The 27,607-nt window shown below is 41.5% G+C and overlaps 1 protein-coding gene across 1 annotated transcript in view; it reads right to left on the minus strand.

The window, feature by feature from the left end:
• The window catches only part of SV2C (synaptic vesicle glycoprotein 2C), a 230,082-nt gene that overhangs the window by 24,879 nt on the left and 177,596 nt on the right, over window positions 1–27,607 (minus strand). The window contains exon 7 of the mRNA XM_089694228.1: window positions 10,955–11,065. Within this exon, the coding sequence (XP_089550354.1) occupies window positions 10,955–11,065 (111 nt within the window). The remainder of the gene's footprint in view (window positions 1–10,954; window positions 11,066–27,607) is intronic.

Here is a 27,607-nt window from a genome sequence, read left to right on the forward strand (position 1 = left end):
TTTGTTTCCTCTTCTGTCTGGTGAGCATGTGTCTCTAGAAAATCCTAGCAGGGACTTTTACACAGGCACAAATGTGAAACTGGCTGGGATTGGTTAAGGCTCTGTACAGTGTGAGGCTGTCTGTGATTGGCTCACCTTTAACTAACTCTTAAAGGCATATTTTCCTTTTCTGCTTCTGCTAACACAATTAATATAAAAATGTCATATAACAATCAAAGACATAAATCACAGCAATGATTCTGCTTTTGGCTTTAACATATGCACATATATACTGTACTGAGGTTATTGGCAGGTTTGGTATACACATATATGTGAACCATATTAGCAACCTAGGACTGGTCTTAGCTGGCCAGCTACAGGTGGGACAATGCAGATGCATGAACAGGTGGTCACCACCTTCTCCCCCCTGAACTGGTTTTAATGGTCTCTTGGGCCCCTAACAAAAGCACCACTCATTTGGGTGTGTAAAAGTAAATAAAAACACAAACATCTGGTAAAAAAAAGCATTTTTTTCAATTTCACTAATATTGACCTAACATTCTCATGGTGTCACCTTCAGTGGCAGAATTCCAAATATGGGAGCATAGGTCCCTTTTCAACACCGTTCAACTGTACTGTGTGGTTTTAAATGCCAAGTTCCCTATGAAATTTCTACCAACATTTGGTCTGTGTGCAAATATGGCCAAGTACTGTACATTGATGAAACCTCACCATCTGAAATATTACCCCCAAAACCAGTTCACCGGGGAAGAAGCAAACACCTACTTCCCCATGACTGCATGCCCTCCTAAACGTCCTGTTGCCTATAAGCATCAGACAGTTGTACTTTTAGAAGGGGGCATTAGTCAAAGTACACTCCCTGATGCTGATGTGTTGGAATGGTTAGGTTTAGGTGGTAGGGGCAAATGGTGATTATTTAAAATGACAGTTAACCATTGAAATGCTGAATTTTAAAAAGAATAATACATCCCTATCAAAAATGCAATGATTTGAATGCTTAAACACGGTGATAGAACATCAGGGGAATGAAAGTACAGAAAAGGTAACATTCACCCTTTTATAAATAGGGTAAGTCATGGTAAAGACACTCCCCTATTGAAGAAAAGATGTTGCCAAAAATCATGAAATATTTTTTTTGCTGGAGGAATGTTGGTCAAATGTTCACCAATGTTGTTTCATAAATACTATATTTAGCAAATGTCAACCATTTGTTTAACCATGTTTAAAAACAGACGGTATAAAATAGGTATAGTTTAGATTTGCCAAGGTAATAAAATAACTAGCACAACATGCATGGTTTAATAAAAAAAATATACACCTTCATGACAAAAAAGAAAGAACCTGTTTTCCATACTGTTCTTCTTGCCAACATTCCCTTCAACATGAAATGTGTTCTTTACAGACTGAAACGGAATGCTCAAGTATACATAAATGTTTCACCATGAACAGCTCTGAAGGCATATTTTGCTATCAAACAAGTGATCGTGCTGAAATGCAAGCTTATTCGTATAATGTGCACACGTCTCTGCACTGTGTTCGGCTGCTCAGATTGTCATCTGCTTTGTGTTTCAAAGGTTAAACCGATTTGTATTATTTGCAACTTTTTTCTGCTACGGCTACCTAATGCTGTGGTTTGCCTTTTCATTTTTCAAGGAGATCTATATTTGAGCATCACAGATTTAAACACTGAGCCTGGGTTCACACTGATGCGGTGCAAAATTTGCACCGGTTTCTATGCGATTTCCGCACTGCATCATAATCACACCCCATTCACGGGAACTATTGCGGGTGTGTATTTTAAGTTAACGACACTCCAAAATCAGTTTTCAAAATGCGGTGCAATGTGCAGAATCGGATAACATGGGTGTGAACACCCATGCGATCTGATTCTAGTGCAGACCAAAACAAGGGTCCTGCACCTTTTTGGTGCGAATGTGGTGTGATTTGAACCATACAAAATGTCAGATGAATGCTGCCACTAAAAGTGCCTCATCATACTAAGATTATCCATGTATGTTTTAAAATATTAAAAGTAAATATTTCTTTAACCCCTTCCTGCCGGCACCTCCCAGCCCTTTAAGAGTTTCAGACGCCGGGAGGCGGGGCGTGGTTTAGGGATCATGTGACCGCCAGAACGCGTCGTCACAGAGGTCACATGATCGGGAAATGTCCCGATCGAAAGAGCAGATTGGGACCTTTCCGTGAGTACCGTACATGTGTGCTGGGAGAGCGCAGGGCACGCGCTCTCAGCACATATGTTTTTGGTTACATGAACACAAATGTGCGGCTGCTCGGCGTCTAGGCCCAGACGCCGGGAAGATTATTACATCCAAACCGATCTGGTTTATTGAATCTTCACATCTATTGGTATCTGATTTAATGCTGATTAATCTCTAGCATCTGGTGAATTTACACTTTGATGGGGTGTTGAGCACATCGGAGATCACGGTTGTGGTGGATACTTTTTGAAAGAAAGATTTGGACTTTACTTTATATTATAAACTGATATTTTTTTACTTTTACACTGTTTGGTGGAAGTGTTATTTATTATTTATTTATTGTTATATTTATTTTTATTTTTTATGTATTATTTATATTTATTTATGAATTTTCTATTGGTTTATATTTTACACAATTTTGGGGATTGAATTGCATCTGATTAGTGAACGCTGTTTACGGTGGTCTTTACATATTTATGTTCTTTTAATAAGAGAAGATATGTGGAAATGTATAAATTAAGTCAGGCCAGAAGACCCTTCAGATGAGTGGATCGAGGAAGATCAGAAAGCTCAGAGCACAATCTCTTAGCATAGAACATGATCAAATCATACATATATGTAAGTGTGAATTTGCTAAAGAAATAAGGGAAGGATTGCAAAAGGTGCATGAAAGAGCTCATTTCAGCAATTTACTGTGTTTTATTAGAAAGCTATACCAAACCAAACTGATGAAAGGCCAGGACATGTAGGATTACACAAGGCACACCCTGAAAATGATTGAACTGGTCTGGTAGGGTCAAGGTAAAGCTGTTACCACAAACGTTCAAGTCCTCATAGAACCTTTTAACTGTCAAAATAGAATTAACTGGTGCAATAATATAGTTATCTTTTAAAGAGACACTACTCTCCTAAACAACTACTGTATGGCAAATATGATGAGCAGCAGCTCAGGAGCAACAATCAAGATCTCAACCTACCATTAGTAGCCTTAACTTTTCCTAGTTGGGTGTCCCCAGAAACGTAGAGCTGATTATAAATCTTGAGTCAGTTATGGACCAGCATTTCAAGCACTGGACATATATGAGTAACATGGTACCAGGGGGTGCACAGAGAAGAGTAAATGAACTAGCAGGGGTCAAAGCCATCTAAACATACACTCACAGGCCACTTTACTAGGTACACCTTGCTATTTCCGGGTTGGACCCCTTTTTGCCTTCAGAACTGCCCTAATTTTTCCTGGCATAGCTTTAACAAGGTGTTGGAAACATTCCTAAGAGATTTTGGTCCATATTGACATGATAGCATCACGCGGTTGCTGCAGATTTGTACCACATACCAAAAGTGCTCTATTGGATTGAGATCTGGTGACTGTGGATGACATTGAAGTATAGTGAACTCATTGTCATGTTCAAGAAACCAGTTTGAGATGATTTGAGCTTTGTGACATGGTGCATTATCCTGCTGGAAGTAGCTATCAGAAGATGGGTACACTGTAGTCATAAAGGGATGGACATGGTCAGCAACAATACCCAGGTAGACCATGGCATTTAAACGATGCTCAATTGGTACTAAAGGGCTCAGAGAATATCCCCCACACCATTACACCACTTCGACCAGCCTGAACTGTTGATACAAGGCAGGATGGATCCATGCTTTCATGTTGTTTAAACCCAAATTCTGACCTTACCATCTGAATGTCGCAGCTGAAATTGAGACTCATCAGACCAGGCAACATTTTTCCAGTCTCCTATTGTCCAATTTTGGTGAGCCTGTGTGAACTGTAGACTGTTGACAGGAGTGACACCTGGTGTGGTCTTCTGCTGCTGTAGGCCATCTGCTTCAAGGTTCGATGTGCTGTGCATTCAGAGATGGTATTCTACATATTTTGGTTGTAATGGGTGGTTATTTGATTTACTGTTGTCTTTCTATCATCTCGAACCAGTCTGCCGATTCTCCTTTGACCTCTGACATGAACAAGGCATCCACACAACTGATGCTCACTGGATATTTCTCTTTTTTGGACCATTCCCTGTAAACTCTAGAGACAGTTGTGTGTGAAAATCCCAGTAGATCAGTTTTTGAAATACTCAGATCAGCCCATCTGGCACCAACACCCATGCCACATTCAAAGTCACTAAAAATCCCCTTTCTTCCCCATTCTGATGCTTGGTTTGAACTTCAGCAAGCCGTATTCACCACGACTAGATGCCTAAATGCATTGAGTTGCTGCCATGTGATTGGCTGATTAGCAATTTGTGTTACCAAGCAATTGAACATATGTACCCAATAAAGAGGCCGGTGAGTATAGATAATTTCAAGGGGTGAGACAGAAACATAAAATTGTTAGGAGAACCAAAAGTTAAAACTAGGAAGAGGAGCATAGTCATCAGTGAGGATCTCAGTCAGGGACGGAGGAGTTCACATAAGGTTAGGATAAGCAAGGTATGGAGTGTGGGAAGGCCAACAAATAACATGGGGGGCAGAACTTGATGAACCACAAATCCCACAATAAAAATAAGAGGAGGTCACAATAAAGGAAACATAGCAGGAACAATCAAGGAGATGCACTAACATGGACTAAACTATGGCCACCTGAATGATGACCATCCACAATGCTTTAGCCCGCTTGGTTGGATGAAGCTGCTGCAGGTTGATTCCTGGCATATACTGTATAGACAGTGACATTAGGACATTTGACCTCCATAGATTTGGTCAAAAACTTTGAGTTGCAAAAGAAATATGATAAAAGCATAGATAATTTTGTGTGCTAAAGCAGGTTCACACTAGTGAGCATCTGCAACTTGATCCTATTTTCTGTGTGATTTTGTTTGCCTGCTGCTGCATATTTTTGTTGGCGAAGGAGATGTCTCAATTCACTTAGCAGTGGTATTCCTACCACTGCTAATGTGACAGTTTCAGCTCTTAGGGACCTGCTGATGTCCTAACAACCAGTGACTCATCTCTGCCCTGCATATTCTAGCTGACAGGTGATTGTAAGCAAAGGAGCATGGACATTTGAAAACAAAACAAAGACCCTTAGGGTCTGGTATGAATTTTCAGGTGTGAAGCCCCCCCCCCCCGAAATTCATGTCAGACCCTTATCTGAGCATGTAGTCTGGCAGGCCAGGAAAGGGGGGGGGGACTCTGAACCATTCCAGGCCAGATGCCCTCAACATGGGGGGGGTTTTGCCAAGGGGGACCCCATGTGGCCCAGTGGGGGTCTGTGGGTGAAGGGCTCATTGGAATTTGGAAGCTCCTATTAACAAAATGGAGGGCCACCGATATTGCCCCTGCATATGAATAAGTAACAGGTACTTAGTGCCCTTATTCATTCACAAAAGAATGTCAAGTAAAAATAAAAACACAGTTTTTGACATGTTCTTTAAGAATAAAAGATCTACATCCATAGTCAATCACACCATCCCTGCCACTGATGTAAAAGAGTCATTGATGTCATTGATCAATTGATGTCATTGATCAAATATGGGCATGTCAATATATGGGAACCGGAGATGTCATTTGGCTCCCAGCAGTGGGTACAAGCTCCTTAAAGTGGAACTTTACCCATAACAACTTGCTAAAAAATAATGTTCTTTAGCAAGGAACATACAATCCACAATTTGAATTATGTGTAATCCCATGCTTATTTTACAGTGATGCTGGTGCTCTCCTATAAATTATAACCCCACTATAAACGTGTTCTACCCACTAGTGAAAAAATAACAGTTAAAGTGTCAATGTTTTAAAAAGTCAAAGTGTAAATGGGAACACTGCAGACATACAATGTGTTCCTACAATGTGATACTGTAAACAGGTATACAGTTGTGCTCAAATGTTTGCATCTCCTGGCAGAAATCGTGAAATTTTGGCATTATTATTGAAAATATGATTGATCATGCTAAAAAAAACTGTCTGTTATTTAAGAATAGTGATCATATGAAGCCATTTATTATCACATAGTTGTTTGGCCCCTTTTTAAATTCGTCTTTATTATTTTGCATAAATTTAACAGACGTAACATGAGAAGTATAAAGAGCTTGTACAAGTAAATAAACAAAAAAAAAAACATCACAGATGAGAGTATCATCCATATGGATGTATGAAAATGATGCAGTAAAACTGCAAGAAGAGAGGATAAATAACTTATATTACGGAGGTATAATATAATAAAGTATCAGGAGGGCTTCCCCGTGTGAGATGTCTGAAACAATATGAGAGAACTCCATACAACCAAAAATGAAAACTAAAAAAAAAGAAACAGAAATTGAGGGAAAGAAAAAAAAAAGTGGGGGGAGAAAAAAGCCAGCAGAAAGGAAAGCAAAAGAGGAGAAGAGAGAGGAGAGAGGGGTCGGGAGACGGGGATAGTAGAAAGCAACAGTAGGGTTCCTCAACCGAATCTCACCAAAGCGACCCCGCTGCCCGCATCTCGGCACAGACCGCAGGGTCCAATCGGCGGATAGGCCAAAATGAAAAGTAGTTGTGGGAGCAAGGCTCAACTCCACGAAATGGAGCCAGATCGACCACAGCAACTTATGTTTATCATAGGTATCATTGGTAAACGCCAGCATATCCTCCATACGCATGGTATCATTAAGCACAGAGACCCACATCGGGAAAGGAGGGGGGGTTGCCGTTTTCCAAAAGAGAGGTATCAATTGGCGGGCCGCAGACAGAAAGAAGCGCAACAGCCTTTCTTCTGTGCTGCCTGTGAGCCCGGTAATATAGATAGAAGGGCAATTTCCAACGAAGGGGCCAAGGACTCACCGTAGACCCAGTTATATACAGCAAAGACTTGTCACCAGAAGGGTTGAATTTGATCACAATCACACCAAATGTGGAGCTGTGTACCAACAGCTCTATTACAGCACCAACAAAGATCAGGTGTAGAAGGAAAAATTTTGTGTAGAGAGAGGGGGTCCCTGTACCATCGAGAAAGAAGCTTAAAATTCTTTTCTTGTGAGTAGCAAGAAATAGACGATTTATGAGTAAAGTGGAATGACGTGGACCAGTCTTCCACCGAAATGTCCTTACTTAGGTCTCAAGCCCACGCCTTAGTGTAAGGAGGAAGTTCAGAGTGAAGAGCATTGTGGAGCACTTTGTAGAGAGAAGCTAGAACGTGTCTCAGTGGGTCAGAGAGGGAACACAGCCGCTCAATCTCAGAAAGTGGGCAATGAATGTTGGAGGAAGAATGCAAGTGCTTGCAAAAGGAGGATAGGTGCAGAGTGGTTAACCAATCCCTAGACCCACCCTGAAGGAGCAGAAGACCCGATTGGGGGCAGATATAGTCCTGAGCCACGGGCCAGGAAGCGCGTGTGAAGGGTCCAATAATGGAAGAGCCCAACCCCTGAGGAAGAGTGGGGTTATCAAATAGTGGTGATAAGGGAGAGGGATCGGAAGATAAAAGAGTAATCATGCCTCGTTTATATACCACAACCGCAGAACAGCTAAAGTCAAAGGGGACAAGCCAGGAAAGCGCAAATATTCCCGATTATGCCCCCATGGTAATGCCCGAAGATCAACCTGAGAGAGATCCTGTTCAATCATACAAGAGGCTTTACGGAGGGGTCTAGTAACCAATCAAGCATCTGAACTAGTAACGTGGCTCTGTAGTAAAGCTCAAAGTCCGGTAAACCCACTCCACCCTCCAGTTTCGGTCAAGTAAGTAACCTATGTTTTAACCTGGAAAACCCACGGTGCCTAATAAATCTAATCGAAAGGGAGCATAATGAAAGGAAAAAACTCAGAGGGACAGTAATCGGTACAGTCCGAAAACGTATAGTAGCTTAGGCAAAGTATCCATCTTAAGGGTGTTGATGCGGCCGAACCAGGGCAGGGCTGAAGCACCCCATGAAGCCAAATCCCATTGGATACACGAAAGTAAGGGTAATAATAATTAAGGGAAAATAAGATCGGCCGAAATCTGGATCCCCAAGTAAGTGATAGCCTTCAAACGCCATTGAAATGAAAAGTTAGGCCGAAGGTTCGTTAGTACATGGGGAGGTAAAGAAATATTGAGGGCCTCCATTTTAGAGATATTAAGTTTAAAGGTTTCTGAAGGAATGAAATCTACAAAATTCGTGGAAAAGACTGGGGGGGAAATAAGTGGCTGTTGAACGTAAACTAGAAGGTCGTCAGTGTATAAGGATAATTTATGATGTGCGGAGGGAGTGTGCATGCCCAAGATTGAGTCGTTAGCTCGTATAGCTCTCGCAAGATGTTCCATTATTAAAACAAAGAGAAGGGGCGAAAGGGGACATCCTTGTCTGGTCCCATTCGATATGGGAAAGGGCGAAGAAACCATACCGTTGACCAGGACAGACGCAGAAGGATGAGAATAGAGGGACATAAGGAAGGAACTGCAAACCAAAACCGATCTGTTCCAAGATAAGACTGAGAAAGCGCCAGTTGACGCGATCGAACGCCTTCTCAGCGTCGAATGAAAGTAGGCAAGCCTTTAAGCCGTGTTGCTTGATATAAGAGATAAGATGAATTGTTTTAGAGATATTATCCCTAGCTTCACAACCCAGGACAAAGCCAACCTGGTCGTGGTGGATCAAGGTTGGTAGGAAAGGGGAAAGACGGTTCACTAAAAGTTTAGCAAAAAGCTTAACGTCCAGGTTAAGTAGGGAAATTGGGTGATAACTACCGCAATGAGAAGGGTCTTTACCCAGCTTAGGAATAACCGAGATAGTGGCGGACAAAAAAGCTGAGCAAGGTACATTCAAATCATTGATAACATTAAACGCTTGGGCCAGAAGCGGGGCTAATTGGGTGGTGAATGTTTTGTAAAAGCGTGGAGTGAATCCCTCCAGACCCGGGCACTTACCAGTTTTCAGGGCCTTAATGGCCCCAAGAACTTCTATAATCGAGAAGGGCTCCTCCAGATCCAATGCATCTTGGGGGGTCTAGAACAGGTAACGCCGTCTCCATAATATATTGGGACATAGCCAGCAGGGAGGAAATGGGAGGAGCATCAAGATTCGCCACAGAGAGGTTATAGAGTTGAGAATAGTAGCGCTCAAACGCAGAACAGATGCCCTTATTGTGATAGATTTTAGTATCGTCAGGTGCCTTAATGTGCTGGATCGGACGACGGGATGGTCGAGGGTGGAGTACACGCGCCAGGTGCTGACCACATTTGTTAGCTAGAGAGTAATGAGTATTGCGTGCTTTGTCTCGTGCAACAAGGGAGGAGGAATCTAGTAGTTGGAGTAAATCTCTACGAGCGTTAGAGAAGTCCACCGCAAGCACCTGGTCCAACGTACGTTTGTGGGGTGATTTAAGGCATGCAATGAGCGAAAATAAACCACGCATCTCCGATGTACAAGCTTTTTTCAAGCGAGAGCTATGCTTAGAAGAACCCCTCAAAGAACACCCTTAAGAACCCATTGGTTAAGAGGGCCAGTAGTGTCCGATGTGTGGTCTAGAATAAAGTCCTGGATAGTCTTCACAACCTCAGCGACACATAGAGAATCTTTGAGTAGGGTATCGTTCAAGCGCCATGAAAAGCGAAGCAAAGACGACGGTCGGTCCTGAGTCGTAAGATGGACTGGGGTGTGGTCTGTCCATAAGAAATGACTGAGAGAGGATGAAATAGGACAATCTAGAAAAGACTGTGAAACAAAGAAATAGTCTATACGACTGTATGATGAATGAGCTGCAGAGTAATAACTATAGTCTCGTTCCGAAGGATGCTGGATGCGCCAAACATCCACTAGGTGTAAGTCATGATAACGCGACTTAAGTTGAGATAAGGCTGACAAGGAGAGAGAAGATTTACCCACTGAAGTGTGCAAGTCTGGAGAAAAAGCTACGTTGAAGTCCCCTCCGACGATGAAACAGGGACCCCCAAAAGCGGACAGCCTAGAAACGAAGCCTGATCTATATTGGGAGCATAAATATTCGCCAGTGTAAAAACAAAATCTTTGTATTTCAATTTAAGGAAGAGATAGCGACCAGTTGGATCAATTAAGGAGTCCAGGACCTCCGGTCCAAAGGTATGATGAAAGATCACCGACACCCCCCCTAGACCTAGCCTGCAGATTAGTACTATGATACCACTGAGTATAGTGACGATTGTGAAGGGCTGGGATACCACCGGAGTGAAAATGAATCTCCTGGAGTAGCAAGATCTGCGTTCCACATTTATGGAAATGGTAGAGCATCTGGCTCCGCCTCTCCGGAGTGTTAAAGCCCCTGCAATTAATAGAGGAAAATTTAATCAGAGTCATAGTTGGTTGAGGGAGAACATATAGGAGAAAGAGAAAGAGGAAAAAAAAAAGGGGGAAGGAGTCAAGAGAGGAAGAGCAGAGAAAAAAAAAAAACAAGATAAATGAGGAGAAACTATTAAACAGGTGAACTGTCCAAACAACATACAGTGTGAAACTGCTTAATACACCGAAGGCCATCGAAGGTTACATCGACAGCTGTAACCGTCAACCCAGAAATACAAAATCCCATATATATATATATATATATATATATACATGATTTTGCGTAGCCCTGGTATAGGGCAGTCGGGAAGCGGTAAATAATCATGTTACCAAAATGGAGGCTGCCATTTTGCTGAAATCCAGAGCCACATATTGAACAAGTAATAATTTAAGATTTTAACTATTGTCTTCAGTTGTATCATACAGAAAGATAATAGATGTTGCTTATATACAAATATCTATTCAGATGGAAGGTATATTTGCAAATGTATTAAATATTAACAAATAAAGAAAATAACTTACACCATACAGCTCTGTGCGAATCCTGACAAAGCATCTCTTGTACCAAGTCCCTGTGTCTGTCTCAATTTCAATTAATTCATCTATTTGCTTGGGAGTCTTGATTCTTTGAACCTAAAATAAAATAATATGCCACATTATACTATAAATCATATATACTGTATATGGGTCTTGATTTAGGTTACATTAGGTTTAATTCACAAATTCAGATCCATGAAATCAAAATAGAGAAAACTGCATCCACGGTCCTGCATATGGATCATATTTTAAGCTGTAGATTTCTGCTAATGATTACATGAGTACATTGCAAATGTACAGTACTCTACTGGAATACATCAGCTGCCTGTGTCCTAGCAATGAAGGATGCTAGGCAACACCAGCTGCCTGTACGTTAGCAACAAAGCACTGTGGCCCAGCAGTGAATACCACCTGCATCCTAGTGAACAATGGGCCTGCATTAATGCTGTATGCGTGTATGCACCTATACGTGACATGCATACATTGTTTGGACAAGTTAGAAATACAATCATTTTACCACCACCAAATGCTAATGTTTTAGACTTCAGCAGAGGTTGAATCCCTAAAGATGGTGAGCTAGTCTGGTGAAGCAAGTTTCTTTGGAGTTGGAAGAGGCTTGAAAGGAGATACTAGTGCGGGTGTCGGCAACCCGCGGCTCTGGAGCCGCATGCGGCTCTTTTTCACCTTTCCTGCGGCTCCGGAGCACACTGCCCACCAGGTGACAGGCAATAGGGTCGGCAAGCTGCGGCTCTTTTAATGCAGATCTTCTGTGTGCCGGGCGCCCGCTGGCAAACATTGGCTGTCAGGATGTAGGCGGGGCAGCCCGGATGTAGGCGGGGCAGCGTGACGAACTCCTCTCCTCTCACAGTCCGCCCTGAAGACCAGAACGGCGCGGGAACCCAGCGAGAGGAACGCGCGGAGCAAAGGTAAGTGAATTCACACAATATGGGAATGAATTACTATGGGGGATGAATTACTATAGGGGGGATGAATTGCTATATGGGGGATGAATTACTATAGGGGGGATGAATTACTATAGGGGGGATGAATTACTATGGGGGATGAATTACTACGGGGGATGAATTACTATATGGGGGATGAATTACTATAGGGGGGATGAATTACTATAGGGGGGATGAATTACTATGGGGGATGAATTACTATATGGGGGATGAATTACTATAGGGGGGATGAATTACTATGGGGGATGAATTACTATATGGGGGATGAATTACTATATGGGGGATGAATTACTATATGGGGGATGTATTTTCAGTTTTAAAAATGGTTCTCTCAAAATAAATTTCAATCGTGGTTTTGGCGAGATTTGGCTCAGTCGAAAAAAAAAGGTTGCCCACCACTGACCTAAGGCTATGATTGTGATTATGACGATACACTGTGGCCCTGATTAACCCTTTGCTTACTGGGCCCTTAAACCCCCTTCATGACCAGAGCGTTTTTTGCAATATATGCAGTGTCGGATTTGTTTTAATTGTTGCAATGGTTTTGCGGCTCCCAGTCTTTTTTTCCCTCTCGGAAACGGGTCCAAGTGGCTCTTTATGTCTTAAAGGTTGCAGACCCCTGTACTAGTGTAATCCAGTCTGCAGGGACGTGAGCTGTAGCCAAAGTCCTGAGGTTTCTGGATTGGATTGAGACACTAAAGCAGTGGAAATAAAATCTAACTTTTGTTGACATATTATAAGAATGTCTAATCTGTAATTTGATGCCTTTTGGAGATTTTTCCATCTTTCCTTGGCTTCTTTATGCACATTAATACAAATTTTTAGCTGGGGTGCCCAAACTTTCGATCCCCACTGTATATGCTCCTGCCCCTTTGCCAGCTCTTTTGGGAAATGTAGTCTGATTCTTTGTCTGAGTCAGGGGCAGACTGACAACTCATAGGGCCCCGGACAATAGGGGATCATGGGGCCCCTGTGTTTTTGCCCAAACTCAAAAAAGCCTATGAAAAAGGTACCAGGGGCATCTCATGGGGCCCCCTACTGACCCTGGGCCCTTGGGCAGTGTCCGAGTTTCCAAATGGTCAGTCCGCCCCTGGTCTGAGAGCAGCAGTCCTGGTGCCAGCATACAAGTTCAACAAGGCTTTGCTTCAATAGAATCTGGTTAACTGAACCGCAGAACACTGCCATCTTGTGTTGATTTAACATCCTGCAACCAGTATTAATGCAGTGACTTCTATTTTCACCATTTAGATGGTGAAAATGGAAGTTACTTTCCTCTACGCACTGGTTTCCTTCATTGTCATCTACAGGCAAGCAATCATGCCCAAACACAGCACGTACTGCCGAGTGGCAAATCAAAAGCATCATTGTGTTCATACAGATATAGCGATCAGGCAAACCAGTGATCACGAGAGAGGAAAACTCCATGAGCGAGCAGTGAGCATTCCCTATTACTGTTATCTGGGAAGCTTAAAGTATACCTTAAGCCATACGCAAAAATGTAATATATTGTAATGTACTGGAGCTCAGCAGTCTTTAAATGAGGTGGCCGCATTAGTTTGCTTTTTTTTCTACTTTTTTTCCGTTTATTTTCACTTGGTGATTTCGCCACTGTATGGAGAGCAACACAGCCACTCTTGGACATTATCAAATAGGACCATGCTCTTTGCCAATATAAATATTGAAAAGTGCCTGATACCACATAAATTATGTGCAAACTATGAAAAATACCTACTAACACTTGATATACAGTATATGCCAACAATATATAACACAAATAGATCTATAATAGATCTATAATAAAGTGCCTGATTTCACTATGAATGAAGTGCAAATTATAGTGAAAAGTGTTATACAAAACAGATAATTAAATAAACATAACTGATAGATGTATTCTGTGCCCACGATATTCAGCCACAAAGTGCAGGATGATATAAAGATTGTAGGCTCCAAGGAGCAGGGCCCTCCTATCCCTCTTGTAGTGAACTGTATTGTTGTTGTATTGTCTCCCGTTATATTGTAAAGTGCTGAGCAAACTGTTGGCGCTATATAAATCCTGTATAATAATAATAATATAAAACAACAAGTGCTTTTCCTTTTCCCAAACAGGCCCTATTTTGTTTGTGATTTTTGGTCCATGCATAGGCTGATTGACGTGCTGCTCTATAGTTTGTATTTATTATTAATTGTATTAACTATTAATTTATTATTAATTAAGGAAGAGCGGTCTTTTTTCTATTTAGTTACTCTTGGACTCTAGCATTGTCAGCCTATGCATAGGGCAGTGTTAGAGGCACTAGCAAATTTTAGACGTGCAAATAGTTTCGTTTCGAATCGAAATTCTGACAAAATTTTCGTTCTTCAGAGATATGGATGTATCCAAATTTCCAAATCACAATAGTAACGAATTTCAATGAATCCAAAATAAATTATAACGAAATGAATTATCCAAATTTGAATTAGAAAATGAATTAAAAAATAAATTCTAATTTGAAAACGAATTTGAATTCCAAATGGAAATCTATTGCAATAACTACAGTAAGGTATAATAAGATGATGATTCCTACTTAGGCTGCTTTATAGATTAGATTAGAATAGAATAGAATAAAACAGAATATAATAGCATAACACAGAATAGAATAGAATAGAAAAGAAAGTAATAGACTAAAACAGAATAGAATAGAATAGAAAAGATTATTAAATACAATAAAAAAATAGAATAGAATAATATAAAATAGAAAAGAATAGAATAGAATGGAAAAACAGAAAAGAACAAATATAACCATCTTTTGAAATTCAAATTTCAAATCGATTTGAAAATAACGCATATACAAAACAAGTCAGAATATACAAAACAAATATTACAGAATAGAATAGAATAGAAAGTAATAGAATAAAACATAATAGAATAGAAAAGAATAGAATATAAAATCAAATCAAATAGAAAAGAATAGAATAGAATGGAAAAACATAATATAATAAAATAGAACAAATATAACCATGTTCTGAAATTTGAAAATTTGAATCGATTTGAAAATAACACATATACAAAACAAGTCACAATATAGAAAACAAATTCTGAAAACGATTCATTCTAACATAACGAATATGATGAAACAAAATTATTAACGTAACCAACTAATCCAAAACGACACAAATGTTTCCATCGTGCACATCTCTAGGAAATTTAAAATGGACTTGAATAACAAATTAACCACTTGCCCTCCTGAGGATTTACCCCCCTTAATGACCAGGCCTCTTTTTGCTACTCGGCGCTGCACTAATTCAACTGATAATTGCGCGGTCATGCAATGCTGCACCCAAACGAACGTCCTTTTTTTCACACAAATAGAGCTTTCTTTCGGTGGTATTTCATCACCTGTGTGCTTTTTATTTTTCACGTTATAAACAAAAAAAGACCAAAAATTTTGAAGAAAAACAATATTTTTTACTTTCAGCTATAAAAAATATATAGTAAACTCAAAGTTATTTATAAATTTAGGCCAAAATGTATTCTGCTACATGTTTTTGGTAAAAAAAATCCCAATAAGTGTATATTGATTGCTTTGTGTGAAAGTTATAGCGTCTACAAACTATGGTATACTATAGATACTGCAATTTACACCATTTTTTTGCTATACAGCGCTGTGCTAGTTTAACGGACAATTGTGCGGTCATGCAATATGGTACATAAATGAAATTTATGTCCTTTTTTTCACACAAATAGAGCTTTCTTTCGGTGGTATTTGATTGCCTGTGCGTTTTTTATTTTTTGCGCTATAAAAAAAAGGCTGACAATTTTGAGAAAAAAAACTATATTTTGGACTTTTTGCTATAAAACATGTCCAGTAAACAAAATTTTAAAATCAAATTTCATCATAAATTTTGGCCAAAATGCATTCTGCAACAGGTCTTTGCTAAAAAAAACCCAATACGTGAAAATTAATTGGTTTACGTGAAAGTTATAGCGTTTACAAATGGCAGGAAAGATACTGGGATTTTTAATTTTTTTTTTATACTAATAATGGCGGCTATCAGTGACTTATGGTGGCGATCAGTGATTTATGGCGGCGATCAGCGACTTATGGCAGGACTGCGGGACTGAGGGGGAAATTCTGACACTGGGGGGGGACTGACTTGGGGTCACTGACACCCCCAGTGACACCAATACAGTGATCAGTGCAAAAAAAAAAACACTGACACTGTACTAATGGCACTGGGGAGGAAGGGGTTAACTTTTTTATTTACTGAAAAGGTTAACTGTGTGAGGGGAGTGTTTTAATAGGGGGCGGGGGGGTGTGTACTGCATGGGGACACACTGATCGGGAGAGATAAACTCTTCTCTCCGGCTCAGCATGTCAGGAGCTGACAGGGAACTGACAGAAAGCAGAGCTACTGCAGCCCTGCTCTCTGTCAGTTATTGCCACTAATCGGTGGGACACAGCCGGTGACGAACGGCTGTAACCCGGTGACTGACATCCGCAGCTGTGATCGTCGGGACAGGTAGGGCGGTGGCGTGCCTCATGCGTGCCCCCTACCTGTTTTGCAAACACACGTTTTAAAACATGGTTTTGCCCAGCCGTGCCGCCCTGCCGCCGTATTTCTACAGTGGCTGGGCGGCATGTGGTTAAAGTTGAACTTTAATTAACACTTCTTTATATAAATGTGTAGCCACCTTGTCCTAAACAGGAGTGACTAATTAAATTTAACCTAGCTGGTTGGTAGTCAGCCCAAGCTGATTTGTAGTTTATTTGATCATTTGGTTTTCATCCTAGCTCAGTGTTGCTATTGTTTCTCTCTGCTGCCTGTAGGTGTCACTGGTACCTCTGGCAATATTAAGAAATACCACAGTGATTTTGAGTTATTAATATTTAGGCTTCCTCTACAGCAGTGTTTCTCAACCTTTTTTCAGTCAAGGCACGCTTTAAAATTATGGACAGTTCCGAGGCACCCTTTAAAATTATGGACAGTCTTGAGGCACCCCATTCTGGAAGGGAGCCGGGTTTAGGTTTCGGAGATTTCTGCTGATAATTGTCTGCTGTTTGGTGGGATAGGTGTTTGAGGATGAGGAGACTGTGAAGGTGATGAGATTGTGATCAGAGAGGGGAAATGGGATGTTTGAGAGGTTATAGGGAGTACAGTGGTGAGAGAAGACAAGGTCTAAGGTTTTCCGGTCGGAGTGAGTGGAGGACTGTATACACTGCGCTAGTTCAAAAGAAGAGGTTATGTGGAGGAGTTGGGATGTAGCCGGGTTATTGATGTTAATAGGGATGTTGAAGTCACCGAGGATGATAGTGGGTAGCTCAGAGGAGAGAAAGTAGGGTAGCTAGGTGGCGAAGTTATCGAGAACGCGGGACACGGGTCCAGGAGGCCGGTAGATCACTGCAATCCTCAGAGAGATCGGAGAGAATAGCCGGATGCAGTGGGTCTCGAAAGAGAAGGATAGAAGTAGAAGTAGACCAACCCTGCCTCCTTTCCGATCACTGGGCCTGGGTGAGTGGGTCAAGATGAGGCCTCCGTAGGAGAGTGCTGCGGGGAGTCAGAATCTGCTGCTTGGAGCCAGGTTTCGATGAGTTCTAGAAGGTTAAGAGAGTGGGAGACAAAGAGGTCGTGGATAGAGGTGAGTTTATTGCAGACTGAATGGGCGTTCCAGAGTGCACATGAAAACTGGAGGCCTGGGAGGGGCCTGAACATGGCGGCACTGGAGAGTGTAGAGTGAACACTCTCCGTTAGCCTCCCCCGACTATCTCCTCCTCAAGTGTCCCGGCTTGTGGACCGGCTGCCCTGGAGAGAAGTGGACCCACCTGCCAGGCTGATGAAGGTCTCGGGAGATGGCGGGGAGCTGAGCCTGGAATAAGACAGCGGAGTGCCCGCTTCCCTGGGGTCATCTCGCGGCAGTGGTGAGACAAGGAGAGCGGTTGCCGGGAGACAGGAAGGTGCAGACACGTGTGCGGCCGCGGAGGAGCACTGGGAGACAGAGTAGCCGGCCGGCCGGCGTTTTGGGAGGCCGGAGAAAATCCGGCTTTCTATCGGACGTGGGCCGTGGTGGCACGGGAAAGTGTACGCTAAGCACCCCATGCCAGTCTTCTCGGATCTTGAGAATCTCCAGGCTTCCCCTGGAGGCTGTTGAGAAAGCTCCTGCTTCCCTGGGGTCATCTTGTGGTGGCGGTGCGACGAGGAAACGGTCAAGGCGGTGCAGCCACATGGGAGAGACGCCAGCTCTCCAGTTCACACTCTGGTTCATACTTCGGGAGGCAGACATAATAGCAGTGGAGAGGCCCTGCGAGCCTTGTGAGGGGAGAAACCTGCAACCTGCGACCTGGTACATTGAGGTTTGGAACGCAGATACACTGCCTCCATATTCCATATTGCTACTGCTGCCGTGTGATTATATATTATATATACTATAGTACTATAGCACTATACTTCTCACCTCCCTCCTCCAATACCTCTATATCACCCTACATGACTATTCTGCCCTGTTAACGAATTATACTATTTCCATGCTACTACAGATACATCTCTCGCCTTTATTACTCCACACCATTGGGAAACTATATATTGTTCCTAGAAGAAGAAGTTAACCTCACAAAGAGTAACCCCCCTAGGAGAAGATTGCCACAGAAGAGATTCACACCCTGAAGGATATTTCAACTTGGAGGGTGAGTGATAACAGTGGTTTTATTGCAGGGTTGGGTTTTTTTTTTTTTTTTTTGGGACTTACGCATTAAGCTTTTTTTTGAGATTCTGCATCTGATGTTTAAGGAACTTAGACTTTTGAACCCGGAGAGTCCTAGGGTGGGTCTAAAGATCTGACAGATTGTAAGGAAAGGAGTAGGAATAAAACTTCAAAATAAACATGAGAGGCAAAAATACCAAAGGGGTTGGGTCTAGGAACCCCCAATCCGGTATGATCAAAAAATTTACGTCACAGGGAAACTTCACGCCAGAAAGATCCCAGGGAGTCAGTGAAAAAAGTGAATTGGAAATAAGTTTGGATAACAGCCCGAGACTTTCCCTGGGTCCGGTGTATAATAGTCAACAATTAATGGAAGGCATTGAGCCGAGAGAAATTGAAAGGGATCTTCAAATACCAAATAAAAAGGAAATGGCTGAGATGTTTAAAAATCTGGAAATATCAATAAAGCAAGAGATGGGCACAATTCGGGAAGATCTGGAGCAATTGTTAACTAGGGTGGAGGAAACTGAGGAAAAAGTTCAAACACATGCCCAAATTATTCCAAATTTGAAAAAAGGGATAATAGACAATAGAAAGGACCTAAAAAGATTGCTTTATATGATGGAACAACAAGAAAACAGAGCAAGGAGAAATAATCTAAGAGTAAGAGGAGTCCCAGAGTTGACCCTGGGGGAAGACCTAAAAGAATTAATTGGAAAAATTTTGACCTCCATAATGGATAATCAGGATATGGCGATATGTAAACTGGATGGAGTATATAGGATAGGGAAGTATCAACGAGAAAAAGGAGTAGAAAAACCAAGAGACATAATTGTTAAATTTTATAATTACGGTGATAAAGAAGAGATATGGAAAAAAGTGAAAGGAAGAACAAGTATCGTATATGGAGGGAAAAACATCCAAATTTTTGCGGACTTAACAGCAGAGACTTTAAGGAAAAAGAGATCACTGAAACCCTTATTAGAAGCGCTGAAAAAGCATAATGTGAACTACAGATGGGGTCGCACAGCAGGTTTAATTGGCTGGAGGGAAGGAATTACAGCAGTCTTGAGGTTCCCAGAAGATGTGGGGGATTTTTGTGATAAATTTGGCATACAGAAACCAGAGATTCCGGGTTGGGAAGCGGAGGAGGGAGAGTTATATAATTTGGAGGAAGAAAATTGGCAGCCGGTTAGAAAAAGAAATAGAGAAGCAATGGATAGAGGGACACAGGGGGAGGAGGGGGGGGGGGAGTGCGGTCATGGGATGAGTTGAACCCCTAAGGTAGGGATCTGAGGTGGATTATGATCCAAAGGCAGAGGAGGCCTGGAGGGGATGGGTTGGGGGGGAGGGGGGGGCGGGATGTGGGGGGAGGAGGGCAGAGAGATGGGGGGTGGAGGGGGTTGGATGGGTAATACTCTGCATAGGAGGAGTAAGTGTAAGAGGATGGGTGGAGGAATAATACTCTGCATAGGAGGGGTAAGTGCAAGAGGATGGGTGGAGGAAAGAGAGAGAAAAAGAAAGAGCGGGACAACATGGAAGAAGTTCAGTTTGTAACTTTTAATGTAAAGGGGCTAAGCTGCCCTGGAAAGAGATTTAGATTATTTAAGGAGTTACAACATAGGACAGCCTCAGTAATTTTTTTGCAGGAGACACATTTGGATTTGGAATCTAAGATTAGGCTGCGGTCAAGATATTTTCCGACATGGTATTATGCAGATTCACCAATTAGAAGAGCAAAAGGGGTAGCTATAGGGTTCGCAAAAAATATTAGGTTTGAAGTGGAGAAGAGAATAACAGACCCAGAGGGCAGGTTTTTTTTTAAGGGGTAAGTTGCAGGATATTGAGTGTACAGTTGCTAGTATATATTGCCCAAATAAGGGAAGTATTGCAGAGGCTGATGGATTTTAAAAGAGGTCGATTGATAGTAGCGGGGGACTTTAATCTTTGTATGGATCCACGGCTGGATACTACCTCCCATGCGAGGAAAGAGGAGTATAGGTCCTTGAGATTATTAAAGAAATCATTGAATGAACATCAATTAGTGGACATATGGAGAATTAGGCATATGAAAGATAAAGACTATACATTTTATTCGCATGTTCATGAGACTTACTCCAGATTGGATTACGTATTGGTAGAACATCAATTTATAGACTCCGTGGTAGAGGTTATGATTGGAGGGAGTTCTATCTCAGACCACTCTCCGGTTGCAATGAAGTTAAGATGGGGTAGAGAAGATAGAGGTGGTTTTGTGTGGCGGATGAATGAGGCACTTCTTCTGGATGAGGAGATTGATCGAAAGATTAAAATAGAAATTGAAAGATATTTTGAAGAGAATGATACTGAGGAAGAGTCGGTTGCAACACTGTGGGAAGCCCATAAAGCCTATATCAGAGGACTACTTATTGCAATAGGGGCAAAAAAGAAAAGAGAAAGGAGAGAAAAGATCAATAGACTTTTAAATGAAATATCTGATCTAGAACAGGAATATTTTGAAAAAATTAAGGAAGAAGATAATAAAAAAGAAAGATGAATTAGAGAGGGCAGTAGAGGAAGAAAAAAGAAGAGTCTTTAATAAACTAACAAATGAAAGATATAGATGGGGAGATAGGCCGGGAAAACATCTAATGAGGGCGTTGAGGGAAAAGCAAAATAGGAATTATATAGAAAAAATAAAAAACTCCAAGGGTGAAATGGTCCATTCAACTAAAGGAATCGCTAGAGTATTTAAAGATTATTATAGTGAACTATACAACATCATACCCCAGGACACCCCTAATAATATTGATACAGTAAATAAAGAAAAAAAAGAAAAATAAAGAATAAATAAAGAAAAAAGAAGCACATTTTTAAAAAATGCAGGTCTAACAAAACTAAGTAAAATCCAACTGAATTCCTTGGATTCAGAAATTACGTCAGAAGAAATAGAAATAGCATTGAAGGATACAGTGGTGGGCAAAAGTCCGGGCCCAGATGAGTTTACTGTAAAATACTATAAAAAATATAAAGAGTTAATAATACCTAGATTGAAGACATACATGAATGCTCTGGGAGACGAGTTGGAAATTAGGGGAGAGTCCTTACAGGCCAATATAGTTTTAATTCACAAGGAAGATAAAGACCCTTCTCAGTGTGCAAGTTATAGACCTATTGCGCTGTTGAATGTTGACACTAAATTGTTTGCAAAAGTTCTGGCAAACAGGCTTAAGGTCTTGTTGCCAAAATGGATACATGGGGATCAGGTGGGGTTTGTCCCGGGAAGAGAGGGTAGAGACAGCGGATTAAGATCATTGTTGCTTATACAAGAGGGGAAAAAAGGGAAGACCCCAGTAATATTACTGTCAACTGATGCAGAGAAAGCATTCGATAGAGTGAACTGGAGTTTTATGATGGACACCTTGGTGGAGATAGGGCTGGGGGATAGAATTAGGAAGTGGATTGGTAGTTTATATAAAGGCCCCACAGCTACTGTCATGGTAAATGGAGGAAGTTTGGAGCTCTTCAGGATGTCAAATGGAACAAGACAGGGATGCCCCCTATCCCCATTGTTGTTTGTCTTGTCCCTGGAGCCATTGTTGTCGATGATAAGAAAGAATATTAATATAAAAGGAATAAAGATAGGTGATAGAGAACATAAGGTAGCGGCCTACGCGGACGATCTGTTGTTTTTTTCGTTGGAAACCCTCGTATTTCTCTACCAAACTTAATGAAAATACTGAAGGAGTATGGAGAAATATCAAACTTAAAAATTAATCCAACAAAATGTGAAATTTTAAATATAAATCTTAAAAATAGTGAAAAAGAAAAAATACAAGAAGAATTCCCCTTTGCATGGAGAGAGAAAGAATTAAAGTATCTTGGGGTAAAATTGTCTGCTTCAATTAATAATTTGTATAAGATTAATTATATTTCACTTTTAAACGAGATAAAAGAGGAATTGAAGAGGTTGGGAACTGGAAATCCGTCTTGGATGGGCCGTATAAATTTGATAAAAATGATAATTTTGCCCAAAGTCTTAAATAAGTTTCAAATGATCCCAATTAAACTTCCAGAGGTTTTTTTCAGGACACTAAGGAAAATGTTGTTGGGGTATATATGGAGAAAAAAAAAACCGAGGATACGCTATGAAACGCTGACTAGAATTAAAGAGAGAGGAGGCCTAGGGCTCACAGACTTTAAGAGATATTATAAAGCGGTCTTGATCGCGAGAATCTTTGACTGGACTCATAACCCAGGGAAAAGTTGGGTCAAAATTGAAAATATATTGAGTGGGTCTAATCTAAATAGAATTATATGGTTACCTATACATCATAGAGGTCTAGACGTTAACACAAGTGTGTACACTTCTATTGTTTTAAAAGTTTGGGAGATGTTACACAGACAAAAGGGTTGGGTTTTCAATTCACAGTTAATGCCACTTAAAAATACAGATTACTTTGCACCTGGGAAGGAAGATATCACAGGGAATTGGATTATTAAACAGGACGCGCAGCTGAGAGATATAATGGTGGGTGAGGAACTAAGATCTTATAGAGAGAAGGAGAATTTAAAGGGAGAGGTTTTTAGCAGAATGGATGAGGTTCGATATCACCAATTAAAACACTTTTTTGAGAGTCTTCCAAAACCGGTGAGAATTAGAAAGGAGTGGAATTCATTTGAAAGTTTATTAGATACACGGGGAGATGGGAGACACGGAGTTGCCAAAATATATAGAATCTTAACGGCACTAGACACTGACACAAAATTAACTTATGTAGAGAAATGGGGAAAAGATATGGGCAGGGAGATAGATGAGGAACAGCAGAGGAAAATGTTTAGATTAATTCACGAAAATATTAGTATGAGAGAAGTAGAATTAAATTATAAGTGTTTAGTTAGATGGCACATTACACCGATTGTGGAGCACAAGATGAACGGGGAGAACTCTCCACTATGTTGGAGAGGTTGTGGAGAAGTGGGTACACTATATCACATATGGTGGGAATGTTCAAAGATACAGGTGTTCTGGGGGAAAATTGTCCATTTAATGAGGAAAATGATTAAGATCGATATTAGATTGGATCCAGAGTTATGTCTTCTTTATATCTCTGAGCTTACAGTGAGATCATATAAAGACTCAGGGATTTGGTACTTTCTGAGTGCAGCCAAAAGCTTGATCCCTAGGTTTTGGAAAAAAAGTGAGGTACCGACGGAAGAAGATTGGTTGATCAGAATGAATCAGTTATGTGAGACGGAAAGACTTTATTACACACACATAGACGGGATGGAGAAGCACTATAAAAAGTGGGGAAAATGGGAAGAATTTAGACAGAAAGTGAAATATACTTGATTTATACCTCTTGAAACGAATAATGTATTTTAGAAATGAGTTTTAGAAATAAAAGGATAGTGTTATTTTTTTTTTCCCTTTCTTTCTCTCTTGGATTAGAAAAGAAAAGGCAGAGTGGGTTGGAGGGGGGAGGGGGGATACGAGGATGGGTGTGGGAGGTGGGGGGGTTCAGGAGGGAATTAGGGTTGTGGGAATTAAATAAATTATGAGGAATATAATGATCTTTTAATGAAGAAAATGTTTGTTAATTATATCTGATTGAAAACCAATAAATATTTATAAAAAAAAAATGAAAACTGGAGGGTGGTTTTGGGGAGCAAGGGGACAGATATTAGATTGAGGGGATTGCGGAAATTCCCGGAAGAAAGAGGATGTCTTGTGTGTGGGTGAAGTAATGGAGGACCAGGGTTCGGGGAGATATCCCCAGAGGTTAGGAGGAGAAGAAGGGTGAGGAAGGTGGCATGTGAGCGGGGTGTATACGGGCGCGCATGCCTTCCAGTCCTGGTGTTAGGGTCAGCAGGAGAATGAAGTATCAGCAGGAGGTGATGAGAGCAGTAGTAAGGAGATGAGAGCAGTGAGGGTGAGATGTACAAGTTTTTGGGTAGAGCAGAGGGACGGAGAAGTGAGGTTTTGGGAACACAAGAAAGGAATATGAAAAGGAGAAGTAGAAGAGGCATTTAAAGGTGTAGGGAGTGGGGATCAAGTATGTAGAGATGGTTTCCAGGGGCGTTTGATTGCAGATTGTCTAGCATGCAGTAGAGTTTCTTGCTGTAGTATCTTCCTGCAGCTAGAGTTCTTCTCCTTTGGGTCAAGATGGGCTGGGTTCGGCGTGAGTGGTTAGATCTGGAGCATTGTGTGGCTATTTCTTCAGGGAGGACGTTCGTACTTTTGTGGAGATTTGCTTGGAGTTTAGTGGCTAGCTTGGTGTGAGGGTTACTAGGCAGGGTTCAAGGTCCAGGTGGAAGTTCCAGATTGTGAAATGAGGGTTGGCTTGAGGAGGAGAGGGATAGGTGACAGTTTTAGAATTTATGTCCCTTGAAACCGATGGAGAGAAGCCGATGAGAGGGGAGCATGGGAACCATATACCAGCCTGGCCTCTGGTATGGGGTTAGGCAAGTTGACTCAGATGAGGCCTTGTTGGTAGAATTCCAGGCTGTGTCACTGAGGTCCAGGCTGTGTCACTGTAGGCCGCAGTAGGCCTCAGTAGGTCGAGTTCGTCAGCCGTGGGTTGAGGGGGACAGACCCACCCCGATCCCCCCCTCCTGGTATGGACCGTACAGTGGGGCCTCGGGGAGAGCTTTGAGTGGCACGCCGCTGCTTGGGTCGGTGGGGGTTTAGAGCCTGGGTGCATGAGCCTCAGGCTACGCGTCCGCATATGACATATGACTACAGACATACAGGTACAACTTATGTAGGAAGATTTGTTTCATTTCTGTGTAGCATTTGATGCTAGTCACTTTACTGGGTAAATGTAAGGGTTTTCAACCACTTTAAGTTTCTGAAATTTGTGAGAAAGTCCTGCTCTGCTGCATTTATCTTTGTATTCAACAGTTGGCACGTTGCTGTTTTCCTTGACTCATCTTATGTACTGTATTAGCTACAGTAGCTTTGCACTTCAGGGTCGGCTATACAGATACCTGAATAGGACAGTGTTAATAAACAGATCAATATGTGGCCTTGGTTGACCTAGAAATAAATGGGTGGCCATTACATTTCTTATGCAGACAGTCAGTGAGTAGTTATTTTTTCAGAGTGATTTCTTCTCTAAGTGTAATGGGAGGAATGCTTATTGGCTACATGACAAAATCACATCAAATGAGCAGTTGCATTATTTTATCCAGCTAATAATCCAGCTGAGAGGCAACATGTAGATTTCTTCTCCTTAAATTATCTGATGTGCTCTTCATTATATGTGTAATTCATATACTGGAAAAGTGTAGGATATTATGAGTCAGGATATTTGTAGGTTTAAAGTGTTACTAAACCCACAACAGCAAAATCAGTCTGTATATGCAGTAAAGCATGCTTGTTATACTCACTGTGGAAACTAAGGGGTTAATCCTCCACATTGTGTAAAAAGGCTGTTTGATCCTGTCTTCTCTGATCCCTCCCTTCTTCTACTGTCCCCAATCCCACTGCTGATAGTACAGAGCTCTAAGAGTCACTCTGAACATGTCAGTTTTCTGTGTATTGCTACAGGTTTTTTTTTTGGGAGGGTGCATGTGATCAGCAGAGGGCCAATCAGGGGCATATTTACCATGAGGCAAACAAGGCACCGCCCCCCGGAAGAAGGGACACACGTGACAGGTGACAGAGGATGGGGACCAGGTGAGGCACTGCCTGAGCTCTGCAATGTGATCCAAGAGGCCGGGGGCTGCTGGAGGGTGTATGTAGAGGCCAAGTCTCATTCCCACACAAGGAAGACACAGGACTTTCCTGACCATGTCCCCGAGGATGGCCGGCTGCTCGGCTGCTTTTATTCCGGAGGTGAGTGCTGCAGGAACATCTCTCTCTCCTTTCTCCTCTCTCTCCTTTTTTTAGATTGTGTGTGTGTATGTGTGGGGGGGGGGGGGCGATTTTAGTGTTGCCATTACTGTTGCCAGCACAAAAACAAAGTACACCACTGGGGCCGATCTTTCCAGATAGAAGGTCAGGGGTTATGCAGCCTCATAGGACAGTCAGAGGACACTGATAGATGTCACAAGACTGCTCTAACTGCTGATGAGAAAAGGTATTTAGCAGTTTATATTTACTAGAATAATAGCATTTCCATGTTCTGTGTACTGTGGGAGACCAGATATAGTGAATGCAGGGTCCAGGGTTTAGTAACACTTTAATTAATTGTAATTAAAGCTTAGCTCCCGAAACTCATCCACTTTGTGAATAGTGTCCAATTACTAAAGATTAAGTCCAATGAGGTGCATGCCACCTTGTGGACCTATCTCTTTAATTTTCAATTTTTATTCTTACTGAGCACTGGAAATATAGCTATTAGTATACTTCCTGCACTCAAACATTGGACCTGCTACTGTAGCTTCAGATTCACATGCAACCACTGCGCCTGCCCCTCCCCTCCTTTTACTGTATCACAGAGCACTTTGTATTGTGAAATTACAAAGAATTACTTGAATGAACAACAGAGGGAAGGGACAGGCACAGCAGCCGCTGTATGCAAGAGCAGTGTCTCTCCTCTCATAGCTCTGGGGGTGTAGTGATAGCTGTACACCCAGAGCTCCAAAAAACTTTCAGATGTAAATAACAGAGATAAGTCCATAGGTGGTGTACACCTTGTTGGACTTAACTCATAGTATGCCAGCACATTTTACAAAGTGGCTGAATTCCTGGAATTTAGCTTTAAATGTGTAAGTTTTAGTGAAAACTAATCCTTTCAGATGACACTTTACAATAATTTTTGACAGGAGAAACATGCAGAAATAGTCATTATACGACCTATCCAAAACTCTTAATCTTCTGTCAAATGGTTAAAACTGTACAGGGTTACTTATCAAAGATACAAGTTGGAAAATGCATTTTGCCTTGCTGTGCAGAAAATAAGGGGGATCCAAAACCAGCAGCTCTCAAGAGGGTAGCGCTACGTGTGCATAACAGTATAAAGCACTGCATTTTTTCACAGTCCTTTTAACTCAACTCTCTGTCTGGCATTAGAA

Source organism: Staurois parvus, unplaced genomic scaffold (genome assembly GCF_062004578.1).
Source record: "Staurois parvus isolate SC_StPar_1 unplaced genomic scaffold, SC_StPar_1.0 ptg000656l, whole genome shotgun sequence".
Lineage (NCBI taxonomy): Eukaryota > Metazoa > Chordata > Amphibia > Anura > Ranidae > Staurois > Staurois parvus.